General features: G+C 47.6%; 2 protein-coding genes across 4 annotated transcripts in view; one reads left to right on the forward strand and one right to left on the reverse strand.

Annotated features, from left to right (window-relative positions):
- The window catches only part of LOC132812000 (zinc finger protein 850-like), a 60,816-nt gene extending 35,047 nt beyond the window's left edge, over positions 1-25,769 (forward strand). Inside the window, exon 6 of the mRNA XM_060822873.1 lies at positions 24,848-25,769. Within this exon, the coding sequence (XP_060678856.1) occupies positions 24,848-25,623 (776 nt within the window). The 3' untranslated portion in view covers positions 25,624-25,769. The remainder of the gene's footprint in view (positions 1-24,847) is intronic.
- Positions 831-9,121, reverse strand: LOC132811999 (gastrula zinc finger protein XlCGF9.1-like). 3 transcript variants are annotated; one of them, XM_060822869.1, is made up of 2 exons: positions 9,033-9,121; positions 831-2,229 (listed from the first exon to the last, which is right to left on the reverse strand). In XM_060822869.1, exon 2 carries the CDS (start codon positions 1,903-1,905, stop codon positions 1,294-1,296), a length of 612 nt encoding a protein of 203 aa, XP_060678852.1. In that variant the 5' UTR covers positions 1,906-2,229; positions 9,033-9,121; the 3' UTR covers positions 831-1,293. The 3 variants fall into 3 exon arrangements, with proteins under 3 accessions (XP_060678852.1, XP_060678853.1, XP_060678854.1); XM_060822870.1 differs by lacking the exon at positions 9,033-9,121 and adding an exon at positions 3,169-3,335; XM_060822871.1 differs by lacking the exon at positions 9,033-9,121 and adding an exon at positions 2,454-2,489.
- Positions 25,770-26,943: the final 1,174 nt, after the last annotated feature.

Raw genomic sequence — 26,943 nt, forward strand, 5'->3', positions numbered from 1 at the left:
GATGTCTTCCTGCAGTTAGGGGGTCATTGAATTTATTCAAGGCTGAGTTCATCTCATTGTTGAACAATAAAGTGTGGATTTTTATGTTGTGTGCATGAGGTTTATGTGTTGGATGCAGGTACAGTAACCACATTTATAGTGGAAGGCAAGAAAATGGTTTTAAGACCATGACAGAACAGTTACGATCAGACAGCACAGAAACGGACCCTTCTGTCCAACTATTCCATGCTGACGATGTTCTCAAACTAAACTAAACTAGTGCCACTTGCCAGTGTTTGGCCCATATACCTCCACACCTTCCCTATTCATGTACTTATCCACATGTCTTTTAAACGTTGCATCTGAACGTGCATCCACCACTTCCTCTTTACATTCACTCAATACATGAAACACACTGTTTATAAACAAACTTTTCCCTGATTGAATCCATGGAATGGACACTTTCTCTTTCCTTTCAGTTGCTGCAAGTCATAAATTGAAGTCCAGACTGAAAAAAATAGAAAAGGAGTTGTGAAGAGAGTACCTTACTCACAGATGGTTGACAGAGTAAGGAGGTTGCAGTCTGGAGCAAATCCGAAATGTTGATTTTCCTGCTCCTCGGACGCTGCCTGACCTGCAGTACTTTGCCAGTACCACTCTAATCTTGACCCTGATCTCCAGCATCTGCAGTTCTCACTTTCTCCTGTAAGAAATCAGCAGTTTTAAACCGAAAACCTGTTGCAGTTTAAAGCTCTCATTGAGAGTCTGAGCTCAGTGTGAAGTTCAGGTAATCTTTATTGTGACCCAACTTTGTTACAGCTTCAGAATCTCCCAGCAGAAAGGCGTAGAAAAAGTAGCAATTTTTTAAAAACAGCTCAAGGTCAAAGTGCAACCCCTCACTTTCTTCATTATTGGTCACCACTGAGTTGTCCCTTTGTAATTGGATCCTTGATATAGCCTTAACCTGGAGGAAGTATTGCCTCACTCAGCAATTTCAACCTGTATCCAAGTAAGTTGGATGAGCAGCGTAGAGTCAACCAGACTACTGTGGGTCTGGAGTCACGTGTAGGCCAGACCGGGTAAAGGATGCAGCTGGGACGACTGCTCTAATCTTCCCTAAAAAAGAACTGAGTGAATCAGATGGGGGTTTTCTTCCACCCCCACCCCACCGACAATGGTTTCACTGTTAGATTCTGAACTCCAGATTTCTCACCAAATTCCAATTCCACCATCTGTTGCGGTGGGAATCGAACTCGGGAGCCACTGGAACTGGGTTGATAGTCCAGTTGATAATGGCACTCGGCCATCATTCCTTCAATCCCCCTGCGATGGCACATGAACTCGCTGGTGGCTCCGCAGGTAGGAGGAGCGGGTGAAGTCCTTCCCACACTTGGGGCAGCTGAAGGGCCTCTCCCCTGTGTGGACCCACTGGTGCCTCAGCAGGTTAGAGGAATTGCTGAAGGCCTTCCCGCACACTTGGCATGGGAACGGCCTCTCCCCCGTGTGGACACGCTGGTGCCTCAGCAGGTGGGAGGAATCGCTGAAGGCTTTCCCACACTCGGGGCAGGAGAATGACCTCTCCCCCGTGTGGACCCACTGGTGCCTCAGCAGGTGGGAGGAATCGCTGAAGGCCTTCCCGCACTCAGGGCAGGGGAACGGCCTCTCCCCAGTGTGGACCCACTGGTGCCTCAGCAGGTGCGAGGAATCGCTGAAGGCCTTCCCGCACTCGGGGCAGGGGAATGGCCTCTCCCCAGTGTGGCTGTGCCGATGAATCTCCAGGGCCGACGGGAAACGGAAAACTTTTTTGCAGTCGCCACACTTCCATGGTTTCTCCATGGGGCGGGATTCCTCTGGTTTCTCCATGGCTGGAGCTTCAGCCACACGTGCAGAGCCTATCCCCACCGCGAATTCCTCATTCCAGGCCATATCACTGCTTCAGGCTCCAAACTCAGTCTACTATTATGGTAGGGTCTCTCATCCAGTCCCACTGATGCTGAAAATGTACTCAAACAAGAACCAAAACGCTTTGCTCCTTCTCACAGAGTCACAGTTGAAAACTGTTGCGGTCCCGATGGACTGAGTGACTGTCAAAGTGAGGACTGCAGACGCTGGAGAGTCAGATTTGAAAAGTGCAGTGCTGGAAAAGCACAGCAGGTCAGGCAGCATCTGAGGAGCAGGAGAGTCAACGTTTTGCGCATAAGGCCTTCATCTGTTGATTTTGAAACTTCCGTCTTCAGATCTTCAAATACTCTGTAAAAAGAGATTACAAAGGTCATCACTGTCAGTGCAGGGTAGAAATTCTGAACAAGGAATTTTACTTTCTGTGGAACATTCTTTTCTTTTGTTATTCCACAAAATTGAAAGCACCATCCCACCCTCTCTCCCCCTCTGTTCTCACTCCGCTCTAACTCATTCCCTGAAGGTGCTGATTCAGGATCTTACAGGGGCAGAAAAACAAAAACGTCAAGACTAACATCTCTCTGCATTTTGGATAACTCCACAACACTGGGATACAGTTGACAGTGAGCAGGTCTGATTCTGGGAAGCAAACAGAAGTGTGTCAATTCATGGGGTAACCTGCAATGCAGCTATTTGTGGAACAAAATGGTTAACGACCCCAGGAAGGTGGGAGCAAATTGAGACATCAAGGCATTAACACCGACACACTTCAGTGAAACTCTACTGTTCCCACTCCGAGCAAAACATCTTTGAAAGCTCCTCTGAAAGTCCAGTCTTCACAACCACACTTCTGCTTTTACCAAAGACAATTAGAGTCAGACAGCACGGAAACAGACCCTTTGGCCCAACTTGTCCAAGCTGACCAGATATCCTAAATGAATCTAGTCACATTTGCCATCACTTGGCCCCTATATGGGCCGGGTGCTGGCAGCTGGGACTAAATTGGGTTGGCTATCTGTTCAGCAAGAATGAGTTGGACCAAAGGGTCTGTTTCCGTGCTGTACATCTCTATGACTCCAGTCGCATTTGCCATCACTTGGCCCCGATCCACTGAACCCTTCGTATTCATACACCCATCCACATGCCTTTTAACTGTTGGAATTGTACCAGACCCCACCACCTCATCTGGCAGCTCATTCCATAACTGCACGACCCTCTCCATCAAAAAAAGTTGCCCCTGAGATCTCTTTTACATCTCTCCCAGCAGCCCCCCCCCTTCCCCGGCCTCACCTGAAACCTATTGCCCTCGCGTTCTGGACTCCCCCATCTGAAGGAAAAGACCTTGAGTGTTGACCCTATCCATGCCCCTCAGGGTTCTATTAAAAAGTCTAGAATGTCACCCTTCAGACTCTGGGGAAAACAGCCCCACCCCATCCTTCCGTCCCTCCTCGCCCAGGTAATTAAGTTTGCAGAATCTGCTCCCTCCCTGGATTCACTCCAGCTGCTACAAGTGAACAGATTTTCCCCCCTCCTCTCTCTCTCTCTCCTTCCCAGGATGAACAGTTGTCCAGAGGGAGGGAGTTTCACTCTGAAACTGACAGGGCCACTTCCGCATTGTGACGCCATCAATGGGTTGGAGGTGGGGGAGGGTATGGGAGGCGGGGCTCGGCCAGCAGCGGGACCCCGCACTGCGCCTGCACAGTTCGTAAGAATTCCTTCCCTTCAGAGAATCCCCAGTGCAGAAGCAGGCCACTCGGCCCAACGAGTCCACACCCACCCTCCAAAGGGTAACTCACCCTCAACCATTGCTCAATATTAATCCTCCTGACTAATACACCTAACCTGCACATCCCTGGGCACTATGGGTAATTTAGAACCGCCAATCCACCCTAACCTGCACATCCCTACGCACTATGGATAATTTAGCAAAGCAAATCCCCCCTAAAATGGATAAAGTTAAAAATCACAACACCAGGTTGGAGACCAACAGGTTTGTTTGGAAGCACTAGCATTTGGAGCGCTGCTCCTCCATTAGGTGGTTGTGGAGAATAAGGTCATAAGATATAGAATTTATGGAAAAACATGACAGTGTCCTGCCACTGAAATGACATGTTGAACAACCCATTTTCGAATGGGCTGTAGGCATCATTAACATGCAAATCCCAGAACTACCTGTAAGGCACCTCTCAAGAGAAGTTTTATAACAGAAAGTGACGTGTGTGTGAGAGTGTGTGGTGTGTGCGTGCATGAGAGAGAAAATGTCTATTTCCATCCTGTATTTCTTTACCTATTTGAGAACAGATGCCTTACTTCTGTTGGTGTAAGTATTGTTGTAAATCATAGCTGGGTACTAATAGTTAGATATAAGGGGGAAGAGAATTCCTCAAGTAGGGCAGTATAAGAATCCTGGGAGAGCTCTATTTCTGGTTTACTTCCTAATGAACAAACATTAAACACAAGCACCTATTTATTTCAAATTTGGTTTCATTTTTCTTGTGTGATTCCCTGCTGTGACTACACTGTGCCTGGATGGTTGACAGGCTGGGAGATTGTGGGTTGGGGCTTGATTGACTGAATGTTTTATTGTTCCAGAAGGTGTAGAAGGGAACAGGGAGATCAACAGAGGACAGAGAAATCAGGACCTGAAAGCTGAGCTGACACCAGACTACCCTGTGATCAGTGCTTTGATTAGCAGTGCCAACCCTCCACCTTTACCTAGCTTCCCATTTGAGGACACCCTCAGTATTCAGGATCCAATCCTTGTCATCCTGAAGCCATGTCTCTGCAGGGAATGTCAGATCGCAAATACTCACTTCAATGTGTGCAGTCAATTCCTTCACTTTTGGCACAATGCAGCACACATTCAGACACACCATTTTTAATTTAATTTTTGTGATGTTTAGAATCCAGTTTTGATTGCTGGTACATTTATTCCCCTTGTCCCTTTCTATTGTTCTCTGATGTTCATTTCCCACATCACTATATTACTCACCGGCCTTGATTTGGATTGGCCATAATGTCCAGGGAAGTGCAGGTTAGGTGAGTTAGCCATGGGAAATGCAGGGTTATAGTTTCGGAATAATAGAAGCAGGAGTAGGCCATTTTGCCTGTCCAGCCTGCTCCACCATTCATGATGATCTTGACTGACCCATCCATTGTCTCAGCTCCTCCTCCCTGCATGGTGCCAACTACCCTTAATCCCCCTACCATTGCAAAAACCCATCCAACTGTGTCTTGAATATACTTAACAAAGCTGCCTCTGCTGCTTCCTTGGCTCAGAATTCCGAAGATTCACTCCTCTCCAGGAAAAGCAGTTCCTCCTTGTCTCTGTCCTAAATTTACTCCTCCTAATCTTGAGCCTGGTTTCATTCACCAGCAGAAATGACTGGATAGGATAAAGCTTCATCCCCACAGTGCAATGAAATCCTACTTTACACCAAAATCCCGAATGTACTCACTCACTCAGTTGCTGTCTCACAAATGCAAGATTTCATCGTAACGTCTTCTGCTCCCATTAAGGGCAAAACATCTTTGAAAGCTGCTCTGAAACTCCAGCCTTCACAATCACACCTCTGCTTTCACCAAAGAAGATTAGAGTCATACAGCACGGAAACAGACCCTTTGGTCCAACTCGCCCGGCCAAGCAGATATCCTAAATTAATCTAGTCCAATTTACCTGCATGTGGCTCATATCCCTCGAAATCCTTCCTTTTCATGTACCCATCTAAATGCTTTTTAAAATTCCCCCTCACCTCAAACATGTGCCTTCTAGTTTTGGACTCTGGGGAAAAGACCTTGGATATTCACCCTATCCATGCCCCTTACGAACGCCTATAAGATCACCCTTCAGCCTCCAATGCTCTCGGGAAAATATCCCCAGCCATTTCAGCCTCTCCCTGTAGCTTGAACCCACCAACTCTGACAGCAGCCTTATCAATCTTTTCTGACCCCTTTCAAAGTTTCACAACATCTTCCCTATAACAGGGAGACCAGAAATGAATGCAATCTTCCAAACATGGACTAACCAATGTCCTACACAACCACAACATGACCTCCCAATTCCTGTATTCTCTGCTCTGACCAATAAAGGAAAGCCTACCAAATGCCTTCTTCACTATCCTGTCTACCGGTGACTCCACTTTCAAGGAACTATGGAACCTGCACTCCAAGGTCTCTTTGTTCTGCAACATCCCCCTTAACTGTGTCAGTCCTGCCTGGATTGCTTGACCAAAATGCAATCCACACACTTCTCTAAACTAAACTGCCATTCCTTGGCACATCAGCCCACCTGATCAATTCTCATTCATAGTGAATTTTCTTTCCTCTCTTATTCCCTTGAAGTTGAAAATCTCCACTGCACACACTCTCCCTCCATTCTCAGTTTGCTGACCCTAATCCCTGCTGTACCTCATCCTGAAGGGCCTGCTTCATGCTGATTAACAGGCCCACACTCGGTGGGGGACCTAATTGAAACAAGGAATACTGAACAGCCTGGACAGAGTGGAAGTTGGAAAGGTGTTTCCATTGGTGGGAGGGACTAGAACCAGTGGGTACAGCCTTACAGTAAAGGGAAGACCTTTCAAAATGGAGATAAGGAGAAACTTCTTCAGCCAGAGAGTGGTGAATCTATGGAATTCACTGCCACAGAAGGCTGTGGAGGCCAGGTCACTGAGGATATTTAAGATTGAGATGGATACGTTCTTGAGTCTCAAGGTGATGGAGGGTTACGGAGATGAAGTGGCAGAATGTGGCTGAGGAACCTATCAGCCATGATTGAATGGCAGAGCAAACCTCGAATGGTCCAATTTCTGCTCCAATGTCTTATGTTCTCTTGCTATCCTGGACACACACAGAGCACATCGGAAGCAGGAATAGGCTGTTTGGTCTTTCAAGCCTGCACCAACATTCAACAGATTGTTGGCAGATTCACAACCATCGAGATGAATAGGTTGGGACTTGTTCATTGGACCACAGGAGGTTGAGAGGTGACCTGACAGAGGTTTATAATATCACGAGGGGCATAGATGAGGTGATTGTTGGGTATCCTTTCCCTAAGGTGGGGGTTTCAAGATTAGGCAGCAAATTTGAAGGTGAGAGGAGAAAGATTTTGAAAAGGCGGGGGGGGCACTTTTCTTTTTACACAGAGTGGTTTGTATGTGGAATGAATGTGGATGTAGGTTGAGTAACAAGGTTTAAAAGACATTTGGATAAGTACATGAATAGGAAAGGTTTGGAGGAATATGGGCCAAACACAGGTAGGTGGGACTAGTTTAGTTTGTGAATATAGTCGGCCTTAGACTAGTTTGACTAAAGGGTCTGGTTCTGTTGGCATCTGACTCTGTAACTGTTCTATCCTGGTGTTAAATCATTTACTTGCCTTCCCCCAGAAACATCCACTTCTTTAGTGTTCAAAAATCAGATGAACGCAGCCTTGAATAATGTTCAATGACCCCCTAACGCAGGGAGACATCCCCACTTCTGAACTCAATTCCTCTTGCTATTGTACCCCTTGCCTTGCTGATTGCTTGCTGCACCTGTCCAGGCAAAAGTGAGGACTGCAGATGCTGGAAATCAGAGTCTAGATTAGAGTGGTGCTGGAAAAGCACAGCCGGTCAGGCAGCATCTGAGGAACAGGAAAATCGACATTCCAGACAAAAGCTCTTCACCTGCACCTGTCTGACAACAGGCAGTGACTGGTGTAGAAGGACGCTGAGGCCCCTTTGTACATCCACACGGCATTCCTGATGAAGGGCTCGGAACCGAAATGTCGACTCTCCTGGTCCTCGGATGCTGCCTTACCTACTGCCTTTTTCTAGCGCCACACTTTGACTCTAATCTCCAGCATCTGCAGTTCTCACTTTCTCCACATCCCAATATATCACCATTTAAACAATACACCTCCTTTCTGCTTTTTTTTTCACAGCAATGGCTATAACTTCACATTGAGATACTGCATTTGCCATGTGTTTGTATATTGTGGTCTTCTCTACATCGGGAAGACCGAGTGTAAACTTGGGGAACAGTTTGGCGAGTATCACAGCTGGGTCCGCAGAGGCTGACCAGACCTCCCAGTTTCTGGATTAGTGGTGCTGGAAGAGCACAGCAGTTCAGGCAGCATCCAAGAAGCAGCGAAGTTGACGTTTCGGGCAAAAGCTCTTCATCAGGAATAAAGGCAGTGAGCCTGAAGCGTGGAGAGATAAGCTAGAGGAGGGTGGGGGTGGGGAGAAATTAGCATAGAGTACAATAGGTGAGTGGGGGAGGGGATGAAGGTGATAGGTCAGGGAAGAGAGGGTGGAGTGGATAGGTGGAAAAGGAGATAGGCAGGTAAGACAAGTCTGGACAAGTCATGGGGACAGTGCTGAGCTGCAAGTTTGGAACTAGGGTGAGGTGGGGGAAGGGGATATGAGGAAACTGTTGAAGTCCTCATTGATGCCCTGGGGTTGAAGTGTTCCGAGGTGGAAGATGAGGCATTCTTCCTCCAGGCGTCTGGTGGTGAGGGAGCGGGGTGAAGGAGGCCCAGGATCTCCATGTCCTCGGCAGAGTGGGAGGGGGAATTGAAATGTTGGGCCAGACCTCCCAGTCACCACTCATTTTAATTCCCCTTCCCACGCTCTTTCTGACAAGAACATCTTCGGCTTCCTCTATTGCCACAACGAACCAAACCGCAAATTGAGGGAACAACATCCCGGGCAGCCTACAGCCTGCAGGACTCAACATCAAGTTCTCCAATTTCAAATAACCTCCCTTTCCATCCCCCGACTCCCTTCTTAGCCCCGTGCCCCTCATTTCCACTCTTCCCTTTCACTAACCTGATTTCTTCCACCTATTGACTCATCAGGCCGTACCCTCTCCCTGTCTTCACTTATCCCCACTTTAGCCCCCGGCCCGGGCCCCAGCACCTATCCCCAGTCCTGAAGAAGGGTTACACCCGAAACATCAACTTCTCCACTTCCTGATGCTGCCTGGTTTGCTGTGTCCTTCCAGCCTCCTGTCTGTCTATTTTGCCAATTGAGACACAGACCTGGACCACGATTCCAGAGTCTGTCCCCTCCCCGGTTCACTCCCTTACCTTTCAGTTGCTGCAAATCAACAGTTGAATCCCAGAATGAAAACGAAATGGAATAGGGGGCGAGAAAAGAGAGTGCCGTACTCACATTTCTTAGACAGAGGAAGGAATTGGCAGTCTGGGTGAAGCTTAATGTGGATTCAGAAAGAGAGTAGCGGCTTCAGAAGCACATGGGCCAACTTCCGCATTCAGACAATGCAGTGGCTCTGATTGGCAGGAGGACCAGTCTCCTTCCGGTCCTCCAGGTTTCTCTATTGGGCCATTAAAGGAAGGTCGCGGGCCTTTTTTTGCGGATTGCGATGAGCATGCCCAGAGTTTTCCTGACACCGGTGGGCATGCGTACTGCGTTACTGACACCGGAAAACATGCGCAGTATGCTCACTGGGAATGCTGGTGTTCCTGTCATATTTTAAGAGTCCAAATGCCAACAGGAAAAAAGGGTTTGAGCCGCAATTTGTTTTTCCCTGTGATTCGACATTGTATTGCTGTTGTCTCTCTGTTCAACTTTTGTATGTCTTTTCCCCAGGTTGGGTGGCGAGTCCTGAACTGGAGGGCATGGGTTTAGGGTGAGCGGGGAAAGGTTTCTGAGGGGATGGTGGGAGCCTGGAAGAATAGAAATGGGGCAGAGGGTGTGGTGGAGAGAGAATAGATGGGGCAGAGGGTGTGTAGTAGGATTGGTTAGAAGGCAGAGGGTGAGGAATGAAACGACAGGGTTGCGTGAGAGAGAATGGACAGGCTGTTCGGAGTATAGAGGGAGAATGGACAAGAAGCTGGGGATGGAGAGAGAATGGCCAAGGGGCGCTGTGGATGGCGGGGGAGAATAGACAGTGGGAGCTGTGGGTGATGGGGGGAATGGACGGGGGGAGCTGTGGTTGGCCAAGATCAAAAGGTTGATGACAGTCAACACTTATCAGATTGTTCCTGGAACAGAAAAACTTGCACTGGAGTCTCCCAGAAGAGGGTTGTCTCGTATGTATTCCTTCAATTAGTTTTAAAATAATTGTTGTGTATCTTAATTGTTAAGGTATACCTGGCACATAGAGAGATGGCTGTGGTTGTTGGAGGTCAGTCATCTCAGTTCCAGGACGTCTCTGCAGGAATTCATAGGGTAGTGTCTTAGGCTCAACCATCTTCATCAATGACCTTCCTCCATCATAAGGTCAGAGGTGGAGATATTCACCAATAATTGCACAATGTTCAGCACGGTTCACAACTCCTCACAAACTGAAGCAGTTCAGTTTGAAATGCAACAAGATCTTAACAATATCCAATGGGCTGATGAGTGACAAGTAACATGTATGCCATTCCAATGCCAAACAATGACTCATCCCCAAAAGAGATAATCTGACCACTGTCCCGTGATATTCAACAGTGTTACTGTCACTAAACACCCCACTATCAACATCCTTGGGGTTTACCATTGACCAGAAACTCAACTAGACTAATCACAGACACAATGGCAACAAAAGCAGGCAACAGGTCAGGGATATTGTGGCGAGAAACTCCCCAAACCCTGCCCATCTTCTACAAGGCACAAGTCAGCAGTGTAATGGACTACTCTCCCACCAGCTTGGATGGGTGCAGCTTCAACAACATTCAAAAAGCTTGATCCCATCCAGGACAAAGTCGCCTGCTTGATTGGCACCATCTCCACATACATCCACTCCCTCTGCCCCACTGTTCAGAAGCAGGAGTGTGTATGATCTACAAGACACAACACAGAAATTCACCAAAGATCCTTAGAAAATACCTTCCAAACCAACAACCACTTCCATCTAGAAGGATCAGGCAACAGATACTTGGGAACACAACTTCTTGCAAGTACCCCTCCAAGCCACTCGCCATCTTGACTTGGAAACATATTGCTGTTCCTTCAGTGTTGCTGGGTCTAGATCCTGGAATACCCTCCGTAAGGACATTATGGGTCACCGTACAGCGTGTGGACCACAGCAGTTAAAGAACGCAGGTCACCATTACTTTTTCAAGCGGAACTAAATGCTGGCCAGCCAGCAATTCTCATGTACCATGAGTAACTTTTAATAAATGCTTGGAATCTGCAAACTAAAAAAAAAATCAACGTTCAGGTGGAACAGGCGTCGGGCTTTGATTTGGTCCTTATTTGAGGACGGACAAAGAGCGATATACTGAAACTGAATTGGAAAAAGAGTTTAGAGTTAAACAACTGTAGTGTTTCACTCAGTGTACCAATCTAAAATCGATTAAAGATTGGCTCCTGTCGTGTACGTCATGAACACATGAAAAAGGACGAGTAAGAAGGCATATGGGACTCCTGATTTCATCTCTTTCATGGCTGATGTAGTACCCACAACCCCATGCGACCAGGATACTGCTCTATCGCCTGCAGGCAATGCTGATAGTGCGCATGTGTGAGATCGGAATGGGGCCCCGCCCCTCGTCGTTGTGATGGACGGTGCGACTCCGGAAGGAGTCTGATCCTCCTGCCAATTAAAACCCCCGCCATTGTCTGAATGCGGAAGTTCGATCATGAGTTTCTGAGGTTCTGTTGCTTCTCTGCCTCTGAATGAACTTCAGTACAGACTGCAACTTCCTTCCTCTGTTTAACATCTGGGAGTACCGCACTCTCTTTTCTCGCCCCCTTTCCCATTTCTCTTCACATCCCTGGGTTCAGCTGTTAGTTTGTAGGAGCTGAGGGAAAAAGGAAGTCAATCGTGGAGAAGGGGCAGATTCTGGAAAAGGTTGGTTTAGGTCTGTCCTGAAGAAGGGCTTATGCCCGAAACGTCGAATTCCCTGTTCCTTGGATGCTGCCTGACCCGCTGCGCTTTTCCAGCAACACATTTTCAGCTCTGATCTCCAGCATCTGCAGACCTCACTTTCTCCTGGTTTAGGTCTGTGCCTGTTAATGTTTGACAGGCTTTGTTTCTGAGCTTGAGACATTTACTTGTCTGGCAAAACAGGATGGCCTCTTGATCCATGTTGGGGATGGAAGTGGGTTATGCTGTGGGTGACTTGCTCGTAGTAGTCCAATAAGTATTGGATAAGTAATCATGACACACAAATTTTGAGTTATTAACTGTTTATTCGGGAGCTCACGGGGAGAGCCAAGTCGACCTAATAGTCACAAATCACTCCGACGAGAAACAGAGAGTTATGTGATTATATAGGTTACAGTCATTTAACAATTAGCAAACTGTTAATTGCAGGATACTGAGCAACTAAGTCACTTTGCCCAGCGATGTAGTGTCTGGACAGTGTTGGTTAGTTGCTGATAAGTGTGCAATAGGTCCTTGCAAAGAGAAGGATATTCCCATGGAAGGAAAGAATTTGTTTATCAGGTAGCAGTACAGCTGCAAGGCCGAGTGTCACTGTTGAATCTGGGAATTAAGGGTAGTTGGGACAATGCAGGGAGGAGGAGCTTAGACAATGGATAGATCAGCCATGATCCTAATGAATGGTGGAGCAGGCTGGATGGGCCAAATGGCCTATTTCTGCTTCTATTACTATGAAACTATAACCCTGCATTTCCCATGGCTAACCCACCTAATCTGCACGTTGCTAGACACTGTGGGTAATTTAGCATGACCAATCCAAATCATGGCCAGTGAGCAATGTAGTGATGTGGAAAATGAGCATCAGAGAACGATAGAAAGGGACAAGGACAGTAAATGTATCAGCAATCGGAACTGGATACTCATGTCACAAAAATTGAAATGATACATGGCGAGTCTGAATATGTGCCGCATTGTAACAAAACTGAATGAATTGACTGCACACATTGAAGTGAATAATTATGATCTGAGACTCCTTACAGACACATGGCTTCAGGATAGCAAGGAATGGATCCTGGATATTGAGGTGTAGTCAGATGGGAAGCTAGGTAAAGGCAGAGGGTTGGCACTGCTCACCAAAAGCACTGAGCGCCCGGTCGTCTAGTGTCAGCTCGGGTTTCAGGTCCTGACGTATCTGTCCTCTGATCTCCCTGTTCCCACAGAATAAGATGCTGGTCTGTTCACAGCTTTGCTGGATTTCTGCTGAAGCTTTCACGCCTCTTTTACAGCCTCCAGAACAAGAAAACATTCAGTCAATCGAGAGCCAGCCCTCAATCTCTCAGCCTGTCACCCATCCAGACACAGAGTGTAGTCAGAACCGGGAATCAAACAAGAAAAATGATGCAAAATCAGAAATAAATAAATGCTTAACGTTTGTTCATTACGAAGAAAACCAGAAAAAGGGGTCTCCCAGGATTCTGAGAGTGCCCTACCTGAGGAATTCTCTCTCCCTTCGATGTAACTACTAGTATTGTTGGGACAAAATAAAATCGTGTGTCAAATCGTTTAAAGCAAAGTAGTCCAGAGAGGAGACCTTGAGCAATTAACTAGCTTTATTCGTTGCCATGGGGTGTACCTCGTAGTTCAAAACAAAGTCTGACATACTCTAATAAAATACAGAATGTTACAAGTTTTATGCTAAAAAACAAGCCCCACTCTCCATTAATTATGCAACTGAGGGGCAGTTGTAAGGTTCACATACATTGTCCAGACCTACACTTCCTACTGCCTGCAAAACTGAATGTTATCTTATACTGCAGGTCCAGCTCGGCTTGAATTACCGCTAAGGGACAGAGAGAACCAATCCATCATTCTATGAAGCAGCACAGTCTAATGGTCTGAGGAGCAGAGACAGCCGGCAGCTACAAGGTCAGGCTATCAATACAGAATTCCTTCGCCAAGGCTCAGACAGCATTATGTTAACAGGCGACATTTTCCTCTAAACATTGCTTTGTGATAAAATGGCTTCCACGCAGTTTTGTGTCAATTTTGATCAAATTCTCCCACAATCCCTCCTTTTTTATTAAAAAGAGGAGATTGGGGGTGTCAGCAAAAGGGGGAGTATACCCAGAGCCGGGGGGGATTGTCAGGGGTTGGTGCTTGGAGATCGGACTGATTGTCCTCGGGTTCAGTAAGGACAGGGGCAGAAGGCTCCAGGGAAGGGGAATCATCATCAGGGGTTTCATCAGGAAGGGGAAATCTCGGCAACTGGGAGATCACTGGTGAGGAGGGCCACAACAGTGAACTGAGCCGAGCACAGGATTGTCTGCGGGGTGACTTTGATTTCCAGTCGAGCAGTTCCAAAGGCAGGGGGAAAGAAAGCTTCAAGTCGCTCAACCTCCATAAGGGCTCGCTTGGTACGAGTTCAGGATGGATGGGGACATAGACACATAGCGAGCAGCTAGAGTGGTTGACCTTCTGTGCATAAAGAAAAGTATTAAACTGTAATTTCTGTTTACTAGAGGTTATCAGGCCCAATCAAACATAGTCAGTGACAGAAAGATAAGGAAGAGTGCAGTGCCAGGCAGAATGATGAGACTGAGCCATTCACGGGTGAAGGCTGAAGATGTGTCTCTGACGGGGTCTTCTGGTGTTCCTCCAGGAGGTGGCGCTGGTTTGCATTGTGTAGTGTGTGTCCATGCGGCCTCCCCATGACCTTGCCTGCTGAACGGGGAACCAGCAGGACTAGGGACAGGCCTTTCCATCTCAGCTCTAATATACCCCGGGGCCTAATGCTGAGGCTTGGCGGACCCGTGAATGTAAACTCTGAAGAGTTTTGGTTAACTGATGCAAATATTTCCCACTTGTCCAACACTGTAGTGTCAGCTGTTTCAGCCATTGGGATGGTTTTGATTCATCTACTAAATACATCTGCTATTATTAGACAATATTCATAACAATGTACACGAGGTGATTCTATAAAAGCAAGTTGTAGACAGGGAAAAAGGCTGACCAGGCAAGGAGGGGGTTAATAAACTCACTCTCTCTGCCTGCGTCCCTCTCTCTCTCTCTCTATGCCTGCCTGCTCCTCTCTCTCTCTGCCTGCGCTTCTCTCTCTTTCTCTCTCTCTCTCTGCCTGCCTGCGCTTCTCTCTCTCTCTGCCTGCCTGCGTCCTCTCTCTCCCTGCCTGCGCCCCTCTCTCTCTCTCTCTGCCTGCCTGCGCCCCTCTCTCTCTGTAACACTCTTCAACTGTCTTCCTATCTCAGTTTGTCAGCTTTTGTTTATTCCTTCCTTCCTTCCTTCCAAGGGTAATGAGGCACTCACATTCCAGAACAGCCCAAGTTGGGGAGTTGAGCCTCATAAATTCCTGGCTGTGACACATCGCTGCTTAACCAAGTGTGCAAACTCCAAATCCCTCTCATTTGCAAATCGAACACTGTTTTCAAGGCAAGTTGTTCATGTCTCTGCATTAATCCACAACCCGGGGAAATACAACGGAGTTTTTAATAGTTGCCCAATGTGTCCTGTGTGCTAAATTCATTCAAGTCTGGACATCCTGAAGTGAGCAATTATACTTCAGATTTCTACTCGCCAATTAAAACTAATGTTGGGCACTCGAACAGATCGGGGGCATCTTGAAGCCTGCCACGGTCCTCAGTGTGGGTCCAGGGTTTATCAAATAGGGTTTCACCTCTCGTAACCCTGGGGCAAGCAAATTCTTTATTACTAACTTTGTAAAGCACAAGTGCTCTCAGCAACATTACGTCCAGACGCTAGGACCCTGTTGAGTTTTCTCACTAGTATCTTGTGGCTGAGTAGGGAGAATTGTATCAACATTTCTAACAGCGCTTTTGTCCCTGGCCAGCTTTCCTTTTTATTTTGGACACAACAAAAACAGCAACCACCCTCTATATTTCATCTCTCAAAGGATATCGGCCGGTGACCTGAGAGGACCAGGGTATCTCCTGCCTGACTCGCCAACTGTGGGGGATGGAAATAAAGCCCCATGTCAGGAAAGAATTTGTTTCTCAGGAAGCAGTACAGCTGCAAGGCCAACCGTCCCCGCTGAGCCTGGGAAACACAAGCTTTAGCAAACAGGCACTAAGCTGAGATTCAAAATGGTTTCCAGGCTTTAATATGTGACAAAATGGCTGACCCAAATCTAACAATTCTCCCACATCATCGCAGGGAATAAAACAAGCAAAATGAAACAAAATGAGAAATAAATAGGCGGTTGTGCTTAATGTTTGTTCATTACGAAGTAAACAAGAAATAGGGGTCTCCTATGGTGCCCTACTTGAGGATTTCTGTCCAACAAGTTTAATTGGAAGCAGTAACTTTCGGAGTGCAGCTCCTTCATCAGGGGATTGTGGAATATAAGATTGTAAGACAAGAATTTATAGCAACAGTTTATAGTGTGATGTAACTGAAATTATATATTGAAAAAGACCTGGATTGTTTAAGTCTCTCATGTTTGAATTACCATGATAGTTTCAGTTCTTTCAAATGTAAATCACAAAACTTTTTTAAGTAGTTAAATCCTCAAGTGAACTTTACCAATTGGTGTCACGTCAGCCCAGATAATGTATTGAAGGAGTGAGCTCCCCTGTGTGAGACTGTCTGTACCACAATGGTTAAACTGACTTACAGAATCTTACATGGATTCATGCAGTTTTTGATCAAAGTCAGACATAATTCTGCAAGTACAAATTCACCCAACAAATTTGTTTGTATGTGTGTGGGGATGTATATTTGCAGATACATTCTATGTGCATTTTTATAAGAAAAAATCTGCAGGCAGTCAACACGTGTAATAGTTTGTAAATTCGACTTTGGAAATAGAACCAGTCTGACTCAAGGCTGGGATACAGGCAGACTCTGATCTCACACCTTTAATGCATTGTCTGAGCTGAGATGTGAGCTTTTGCTATAAAACCTTGTTATCTCGAGAAGGTGACAACAAGAAGTTCTGGGATTTACATTGCAATGAGACCTGCAACCTATTTGAAAAGGTGAAAGACTTAACAATCCAGGTTTGTTCAATATACCATTTCAGTGGCAGGACACTGGAATGTTTTGCTCTAAATTGTGTCTTAGGATCTTATCCTCCACAACCACCTGATGAAGAGGCAGCACTCCAAAAGTTACTGCTTCCAAAGAAGCCTGTTGGACTACAGCCTGGAGTTGTGTGATTCTAGTATCTGGTTTCCAGCATCTGCAGTCCTTGTTTTTACCGAGTTGATTTGAACCCTACTGTGAATCCTCTTGTAAGGATGCCTGCCTTGAAGAAGTTTTCCTCCTCTCTCGACAAGAATCTCAGGGAGTCCCTCTCCCACTGCAACTCCCAGGTCATTTCCTCTGCCCTGAAGCTCTTCAACCATGTCCTGAAACAGACTCACTACCACAGCCACATTTGCTTCCTCAGTGCCTGCCTCCGTAGCCAACTCATCTTACACGGACTCCGGACCACCTTTAAACCAGCAGAGTTCGGATCCGAACAGGCCACTCCACCCTCCTATCTGACCTATCACCTTCATCCCCAACCCCAATCACCCATTGTACTCTTTGCTACCTTCCCCCACCCTCCTCCCTGACCTATCCCCTCCATTCCCACCCCCATTCACCTATTGTATTCTACTTTCTCCCCACGCCCACCTCCACCTCCACCTCATTTATCTCTCCACCCTGCCGACTCTATTCCTGATGAAGGGCTTTTGCCCGAAACGTCAATTTTCCTGCTCCTCGGATGCTGCCTGAACTGCTGTGCTTTTCCAGCACCACTCTCATCAAAAGTGGATTGGCCATGCTAAATTACCCATGTGCATGTTAGGCTGGATTGGCTATGCTAAATTAGGCATAATATGCAGGTAAGACGCATGACTCAGGGTTAAATGTAGGGGAATGTGTGGGTGGGTGAGGCCGAGTGGCCTGCTTCCACACTCTGGGGATTCTGTGCAGGGAGGGGGTTTTGGAAAGTGTGTTCTTTCCCCCACCTTGTCTCAGTCAGTTCCCTTAACTCAGCACCGCCCTCCCAACCTGCAACCTCCTTCCTGACCTCTCCGCCCCCAACCCACTCCGGCCTATCACCCTCACCTTGACCTCCTTCCACCTATCCCACCTCCATCGCCCCTCCCCCAAGTCCCTCCTCCCTACCTTTTATCTTAGCCTGCTTGGCAAACTCTCTCCCACTCCTGATGAAGGGCTTATGTTTATTCCTGAGATGCTGCCTGACCTGCTGGGCTTTATCCAGCAACACATTTTCAGCTGTGTTCTCTTCCCCTTCTGCTGTCGGCGGAGCGCAAGCGCAGTGCAGCGTGGTGGGGTCGGTCTTGCCCCGCCCCCTGTACCGTCCCTTTTCCTCGCCCCGCTCCTACTTCCTTTGTGACGTCACAACGCGGAAGTGACCCGGTCAGTTTCAGTGAATCTCCCTCCCTCTGGGTAACTCTTCATCCTGGGAGGGAGACAGAGATGGGAGCAGGGGAAACTGTTCACTTGTAGCAACTGGAGTGAATCCAGGGAGGGAGCAGACTCTGCAAAGTCAGGTATGTGTCTTAGTTACCCGGGTGAGGAGGGACGGAAGGATAGAGATTGGGAAGGGGGAGGGCTGGATATCTTGTCTGTTTTTAAGTTTAAAATGCAGCCGATTCCCACCAGTAACTGCAACAGGTACAAGTACAGTACATGCAGTATTCCTCATTGCAGCTTCAAACCGGTTTTGCATCCTCTGTTCTTCCTCCGCCTTAGCTCCAGCACATTCAACTTCCTTCCCTCATTCCCATTCCCCCGCCCTGATGTTCCAAGCTGACCCGCAAATGATCGGTTGGTCCCTCCATTCTTTCCCGGTGGCGTCCATTCCTCTTGTCTATTTCTTGCCTTATCCGGCCATGTGCGTGAACAAAGTGTGAGCGTATATCCTCTCTCACTGCCAGCTGCTTCCTTGTATGCGAAAGCAACATTTCCTCCCATTTTCCGCCGACACTGAGCCTTCTGGCCTCCTCGATTGTGACTTATTTTGTTTTCGCAGAAGCAGGAAACAGATGCTTATAACTGTTTGTACGAGCATATCTAGTTTAACCTACACCCCCTCGCCTCACAGCACCTTTATCTGTAATATCTACCATTGTTTGCAGGCACATTTCATTCTTGTGTGCACATTTTAACTAATACAGAAGCAATTATATATTTCCTTCACATAGTTTTCACTCTTGTTAACTCCACTCTTGGCTGAAGCAATTATACCATGTCATTAGTTTATTTACCTTGCAGAAGCAATTATGGTTACAGAAGTAACACTGCTTTACTCATGTCCCACAGGGGTGACCCTACAACCTTGTATAAAATAATGTGGGGCATGGCGAGGGTAAATAGACAAGATCTTTGATCTGCGGTTGCTCATAGGTTTCTTTCAAATCTCACCCTAAACCTAAGGGGCAACTCCTGTGTACAGAGGGTGATGTGTGTAAAGAATGAGCTGCCAGAGGAAGTGGTGTCTGCTGGTACAATTACAACCTTTAAAAGGTATCTGGATAGATATATGTTGGGAAGCATTTAGAGGGACATGGGCCAAGTGCTGGCAAATAGGACTAGATTGATTTAGGATATCTGGTCAGCATGGACTGTTTCTGTGCTGTACATCTGTGATTCTGGCTTGCCACTAATATTTGGCACGTCTGTATGTTCAGTTTCTCCCTGGTGTTGGTGTTAATGCCTTGATGTCTTATTTTGCTCCCCACTTCCTGGGGACATTAACCATTTCCTGCTGCATTAGCACTGCTGCCTCACAACGCCAGAGACCTGGGTTCAATTCCCGCCTCAGGTGACTGACTGTGTGGAGTTTGCACATTCTCCCCGTATCTGCGTGGGTTTCCTCCGGGTGCTCCGGTTTCCTCCCACAATCCAAAGATGTGCAGGTCATGTGAATTGGATGTGCTAAATTGCCCGTAGTGTTAGGTAAGGGGTAAATGTAGGGGTATGGGTGGGTTGTGCTTCGGCGGGTCGGTGTGGACTTGTCGGGCCGAAGGGCCTGTTTCCACACTGTAAATAATCTAATCTGGTTGTTCTGATCCGGACTGCTATCCGGATCTTCGGATTTCTGGGATTGGTCAATAAACACACCTGGAAATGACTCTTTGTCAATCACACAAGCAATAGTTTATTCTTTGATATAGCTGGGTTGGTAGACTCTGATCAGCCCAGAAGGATTAGATTGGATTCCCAGCAGGATGGAAACAGGCCCTTCGGCCCAACCAGTCCACACTGACCCTCTGAAGAGTAGCCCACCCAGACCCATCTCCCTCTAACTAATGCACCTAACATTATGGGCAGTTTAGCATGGCCAATTCACCAAACCTGCACATCTTTGGATTGTGGGAGGAAACCCATGCAAACGTGGGGAGAATGTGCAAACTCCACACAGCCAGCCCCCCCCCCCCCCGAGGCTGGAATTGAACCTGGGACCCTAGTGCTGTGAGGCAGCAGTGCTAACCACTGGGCCACCAATGAGTACTCCCAGAGTGCCAGAAGAATCTGCCGACTTTTACAGAGTTTGTATAGAACTTATATACACTGTTTTGAGTCAGACATTGGTTGTTACTATGTGATCAAGCTCAATCAGATCCCGCAAAGTCCTCGTGCATTTTTGACTTAGCCTAGGGTGGCACGGTGGCTCAGTGGTTAGCACTGCGGCCTCACAGCACCAGGGTCCCAAGTTCGATTCCAGCCTTGGGTGACCATCTGTGTGGAGTTTGCACATTCTCCTGATGTCTGCGTGGGTTTCCTCCAGGTGTTCCGGTTTCCTCCCAGTGTCCAAAGATGGATTGGCCATGCTAAATTACCCATAGTGTTAGGTGCATTAGTCAGAGTGAAAATGGGTCTGGGTGGGTTACTCTTCAGAGGGTCAGCGTGGACTGGTTGGGGCGAAGGGCCTGTTTCCACACTGTAGGGAATCTAATCTAATCTAATCTATCATAATTTCTTGTAGACGACCTATTCTTGGAAACGTATTTGGCCTGTCTGGTGGTTAGGGTTAAACCGTTGCTTCTGCGATTAATGGTTAGGTTCACATTTGTTATTTCTGCATTTGCAATTTTTTTCACTGGATTTATGTCAGTCTGTGGTTTCTTGTTTGTTCTGAGTCGCCAGTATCTGCCTGACTCAGTTCCCACCGAGTTAGCCAAGCAGAAGCTATTTTGTCCTACCTCCCATGTTCAAGTGGAGATTGAGGTGGCCCAGGGAATCCTTTGTGGACTCAGACCTGTAAAGCCTCTCTCTTGGTTTATCCTGGAGATCGTACTCTTTGGAAGCCTGGAATAAAAATCTCTCATCATAAAGTCCCAAAATGCAATTCATTTCAATCCAGAGCAGATAAGCACTAAGAGTTAATTTTCTACGGGATTCAACAGCCTCAGCACTAAAATGGTGTCTCTCTCTCTCTCTCTGTCTCTCTCTCTCTCTCTCTCTCTCTCGTGTCCTTTTGAACACTCAGGTCAGCAAAGATTTAATTTGTGAATGCCCCGCTTGCAAGGGGTAGTAAGAATCCATTATAATGGACAAGATCCAACCATTAATTACAAAGTTATGGATAGTACCTAGTCTTGTTTCAGGGTCAGATTCAAAGACTATCCATAATTTCACGAGGGAACAGCTGTGAATGTTATCACTTGGTGTCCTGTTCACACAGATTCACCGATGCTGAGGCAAACCTTCTTAATTGCCTTACAGCATCCTGTTATCACTTGGTGAGCCCAGGTGTCCCTATCTTTAAGTTCTCTCCTCTTTCTGAGCCTTCCTGCCTGTTTATTTTCTAGTGCAGTAAATGTGTTCAATAATTCAGCATTACATTTTAGTTTGAATGTTTAATGACAAGTTTTAAGGCTGTAGACTTTATCACCCAGATGCCCACACCCTCATTCCTCCCTTTGATTGCACCGCGATCACTGAAAGAGAAGGCTAGTCCAAACGAATGCCCTTCAAGGTGGTCCAGCCATCAACATCCTGTAGAGCGGCACCACCATCTTCGCGGCTCATCTGGTCATATTTATCATCACCATTGACACGTGGGTGAGCCATCGGATCGCAAAAGGAGCATCCTCTGGGGCAAATCTATATCACTAAGGGACCTCATAAGCCGAGCAATTAAATACCTAACAATAGCAATACCAACAAACATAAATAGCTAAATTGATAAGCCAATTGTACCATCAGCCTGACCTGCAGTTTCCCCAATTGGTCCCTTCAGTCATTCTGTCAAGGAATACCTGGATCTCTTCTTGTATCTTAGTAATATTGCCAGTGAGATCGGGAATGCCCATAGTGCATTTATCTTGGACAGTGGTGCAGACCTCACCCTCCCGGGCGAGTATATAGTCTAAGGCATACCGATTCTGCATAGAGTAAAGACACAGGTCTGATAATCCCAGTTTACTCTGTTCCAGAGCCTCTTCAGTCTTATTTCCTCGAATGGTCAGACCACAAAAGAGGGAATTGCGGTTCTTTTGACTTGTCACCCCTGCCGATCCCTCCAACCTCAGGGTATTCTGGATTCCCCAGCCTATCGGATGTCCTGTATTGTTACCCAGTCCGTTCCAGGTCCATGTGCTGCATCAGGCCTGCTGTACCCCAGCCAGTGTTACTCCAGCTGTTTGTATACACAGACCGGAGCTATTGGAAAGTGATATTTCACTTCGCAGGGTCGGCAGTAGGAAGACTGACGAATAGTATGGAATCGGGGACAGGGGACTGGGCAAGTAAGTCATCTCCTGATAGAGAGGAGTAACATACTCCTGCCTCTGGGGTGAAGAGCGTTCTGTGGGCCTGTATAAATAAGTTGTTTGTGGATTGTGGAGTTTTCCCTATCAAGCTTCCCTTTTCTCGAGTCGGCCTGTCCTGCAAAAAGGGATGGTGTTCCTGGGCGCCCTTAAAATATTTACCATAATAACGGGGTTGACCATTTTTATCCTCACGAGGCTTGCTTCTGCAGGTAAAATCAAAAAACCATGGTAACGACATGGTAACTCCCACTGATTTCTACTGTCCTGGTGGACCATCTGGTCTTTCTGATGTAAGAGTCCATTGCAATATCAATCTTCATCACGTCCCACACGTCAAAGGCGTCTGGTCCGGTGCACTGGACCACATCTCCTCAGCATGGGTGGTGGATAATCTCTGATCATTCCTGGTCGCATCCATACTTAGTGGCTTTCCCCATCAGGATGTTGTACGTGATCAGAAAGGTGAGGAGATAGGCGATTCCCCCCCCCATGTCCCTCCTCTTAGTTCAAGTATCTGTAATAAGATTAACATTTAGAACAACAGGAAAGTTCAAAAGCCCAACTGGACAGGGTCCACTCCTTTTGTTGGGATTCCAGTATTCACCCCTCCTCTTCCCCACTTTTGATTGGTGCGGTCAATCAATTTACAATGGTGCAGTTGGACCCAAGCTGAGTGCCCAGCGACTTTGACCACCGTAGGGGTGGGAAGTAAAACCTGGAAGGAGCCATCCCAACAAGGTTGGAGACCTTTGCCAGTCAAGGTCTTGACGAGCACCAACGAACCCGGCTCTACCCGTGACGAGGCTGAAAGGGAGGGAACATCGCTGTAGGCCGCACGCTCCTGGGAGTGAAAGGCACGCATAACACTAGTTAAAGCAAGAACATAACCAACCATTGCTTCGGTCACGTGGTGGACGGGGACTGAGAAGGGAGCCGAATCGTTCCAAGGGGTACAGAGAGGGTGACCAGACAGACTCTCTGCTAGGGACAGTCACGTCTTGCCCACAGACATGGATCCCATCTGGAATGAGGCCACAGGGATTAGCATAACCAGGAGAGGCCAGACTCAGCCATTAATTTGGCAAGTTTAGTCTTGAGTCTGGTTAAAACATTCACCAAGGCCGGCCGCCTGAGGATGATAAGCACCATGCAGTTGCCGACAAATACAAAGCTGGGAACAGAGTTCTCCGTTAATATTACCTACAAAGTGTGGTCCATTGTCCGAGCTAATGCATGCAGGTATACTGAAGGAATTATTTCCTTAAACAAAATCTTCACCACAGTCTCAGCAGTAGTGTTAGAAGGAGGGTAGGCTTCAATCCACTTAGAAAAGACATCAACAATAAGCAAAACATTTACAGCAACTCAACTCATTTCTACAACTCAATGAAGTCCAGTTGAAGTGTCTCCAAGGGACCCTCCAGCAAGGGAGTTCTCGTAGAGATACTTGAACTAAGAGGTGGGGGATCGCCTACCCACTGACCTGTATGATCACGTACAACATCCTGATCGGGAAAGCCACTGACTGAGTATCGATGCAATCTGGAACAACCTGAGATTATCCTGATGTCATCTGGCGCACCAGACCAGACGCTTTCAACGTGGAGTCGCTTGAGCGATGGCGTGAGCTGCCAGAGGAAGTGGTGGGTGCTGGTACGATGACATGTCAAAAGGCTCCTGGACGGGCATCTGAATATGAAGGGTTCAGATGGGTCAGGGCCAAGTGATGGCAAATGCGACTGGAGTCATCGAGATGGACAGCACGGAAACAGACCCTTGCTGACAAGATAGCCAACCTTCAGGGGAATTAGAGCGGAGTGAGAACAGAGGGGAAGGGAGAGTGGGATGGTGCTTTCAATTTTGTGGAACAGCAAAAGAATATTCCACAGAAAGTAGAGTGGCTTGTTCTGAATTTCTACCCTGCACTGATAGTGATGACTTTTGTAATCTCTTTTTGCAGACTATTTGAAAATCTGAAGACTGAAGTTTCAAAATCAATGGATGGAAGGCTTATGTCCAAAACATTGACTCTCCTGTTCCTCGGATGCTGCCTGACCTGCTGTTTTGCCAGCGCCACATTTTTTGACTGACTCTCCAGCGTCTGCAGTCCTCACTTTGTTGTTAATGTCTGACAGTCACTCAATCCATTGGGACCACAACAATTTTTGACTGAATTCTGTGAGAGGGATCAACACTTTTTGGTTCCTGTTTGAGGACATTTTCAACATCAGGTGGGACTGGACGAGAGACCCCACTGTTGAAGCACACTGTGTGGAGCCTGAAACAGTTATACAGCCTGGGAAGGGGATTTCACGACAGGGAGGGGCTCTACACGTGTTTGTGTGCAGCTGAAGCTGTGGCCATGGAGAATCCTGAGGAATCCCGCCCTGTGGAGAAACCGTGGAAGTGTGGTGACTGTGGGAAAGGCTTCCGTGTCCCGTCTACCCTGGAGACTCATCGGCGCTGTCACACCGGGGAGAGGCCATTCCCCTGCACCGACTGCGGGAAGGCCTTCAGAGATTACTTCCACCTGCTGAGGCACCAGCGGAGCCACACGGGGGAAAAACCCATCAGCTGCCCAGATTGTGGGAAGGCCTTCATATTTTTCTCTGCCCTGTTGGCCCACCAGCGGGTCCACACAGGAGAGAAGCCGTTCAGCTGCCCAGAGTGTGGGAAGGCCTTCAGGTATTCCTCCAACCTGCTGACCCACCAGCGTGTCCACACCGGGGAGAGACCGTACACCTGCCCTCAGTGCAGAAAGAGCTTCACCTGCTCCTCCAACCTGCGGAGCCACCAGCGGATCCACACCGGGGAGAGGCCCTTCAGCTGCCCTGAGTGTGGGAAGGCCTTTCACGATTCCTCCACCCTGCTGACCCACCAGCGGATCCACACCGGGGAGAGACCCTTCAGCTGCCCCGAATGCAGGAAGGGTTTCAACTGCTCCTCCCACCTGCGGAGCCACCAGCGGATTCACACAAGGGAGAGGCTCTTCACTTGCTCTCAGTGCAGGAAGGCCTTCAGCTATTCCTCCACGCTGCTGATCCACCAGCGGATACACACCGGGGAGAGACCATACATCTGCTCTCAGTGCGGGAAGGGCTTCACCTGCTCCTCCAACCTGCGGAGACACCAGCGAGTTCACGTGCCATCGCAGGGAGATTGAAGGAGTGACGGCCGAGTGCCATTATCGATTGGAATATCAACCCGGTTCCGGGGACTCCCGGGTTTGAATCCCGCCACGACAGATGGCAGAATTGGTATTCGGTCAGAAATGTGGAGTTGGGAATTTAACAATGAGACAGTTTCAGGGAGGGGGTGGTAGGGGAGAAAGCCCCCATCTGATTCCCTCTCTCCCTTGTTAGGGAAGGGAACCGCCATTGTGGGAAAGGATACACTCAGTCGTTCCAGCTGCATCCTTTACCCGTCTGGCCTACACGTGACTCCAGACCCACAGCAGTCTGGTTGACTCTACACTGCCCTCTTTCCCCCCCCCCCCCCCCCCCCACTGGCAAGGAGCGGGGAGAAACTTACTTGGAGACAGGGTATGGGTTGAAATTGCTGAGTGAGGCAATACTTCCTCCGGGTTACGGCTGAACCAAGGATCCAGTTACAAAGGGACAACTTGGTGCTGACCAATAGTAGAGACAGTGAGGTGGGGGGCTGGGGGAACAGGCGAGGTGTGGTGTGTGCACTTTCACCCTGAGCTGTTCAAATAGCAACTACGTTTTCTCTGCCTCTTTGCTGGGGGGATCTGAAACTGTAACAAGTTGGGTTGCAATAAAGGTTACCTGAACTTACCACCGGGCTCAGACTCTCATTGAAAGCTTTGAGCTCCAAGAGGTTTTTGTTTTAAAGCTGCTCATGTCTTTCAGCCTCCTGCACGAAGTTTAGAACATAGAACAATCCAGCGCAGAACAGGCCCTTCGGCCCTCGATGTTGCGCTGACCTGCGAACTATTCTCAGCTCGTTCCCCTACACTATCCCAAAATCATCCATGCACTTATCGAAGGATTGTTTAAATCTCCCTAATGTGGCTTACCATGCCCTTACCACTCTCTGTGTAAAGATCTTGCCTCTGGCATCTGTCTTATAGCTGTCACCCCTCAATTTGTAGTTATGCCCTCTCTTGAATAAGGGCACAACATTTGCACTCCTCCGTCGACAATGAAGACTCAAATATCAAAGCCAAAGGCCTGTTATTTCCTCCCGAGCTTCCCAGAGATTCCTCAGATAAATCCCATTGCCTCATCTGTACAATCTTGCCTCATCAACACATAAGCCTCATGGAACAGCATCATAAGACACAGAACTTGTATCGAAAGATCAGTGTCATACAACTGATAGAATATATTGAACAAACTTAGATAGTCTTCATCTCATAGTTTGTTCAATATATTCTATCTGTTAGAATGGGTGTGGGCTTTGGTTCATTAATATGTAACAATGTTCTTGAGATGACATAAGGTTTTATAAAAATAAATAT

This window comes from Hemiscyllium ocellatum, unplaced genomic scaffold (assembly GCF_020745735.1).
Source record: "Hemiscyllium ocellatum isolate sHemOce1 unplaced genomic scaffold, sHemOce1.pat.X.cur. scaffold_2502_pat_ctg1, whole genome shotgun sequence".
Lineage (NCBI taxonomy): Eukaryota > Metazoa > Chordata > Chondrichthyes > Orectolobiformes > Hemiscylliidae > Hemiscyllium > Hemiscyllium ocellatum.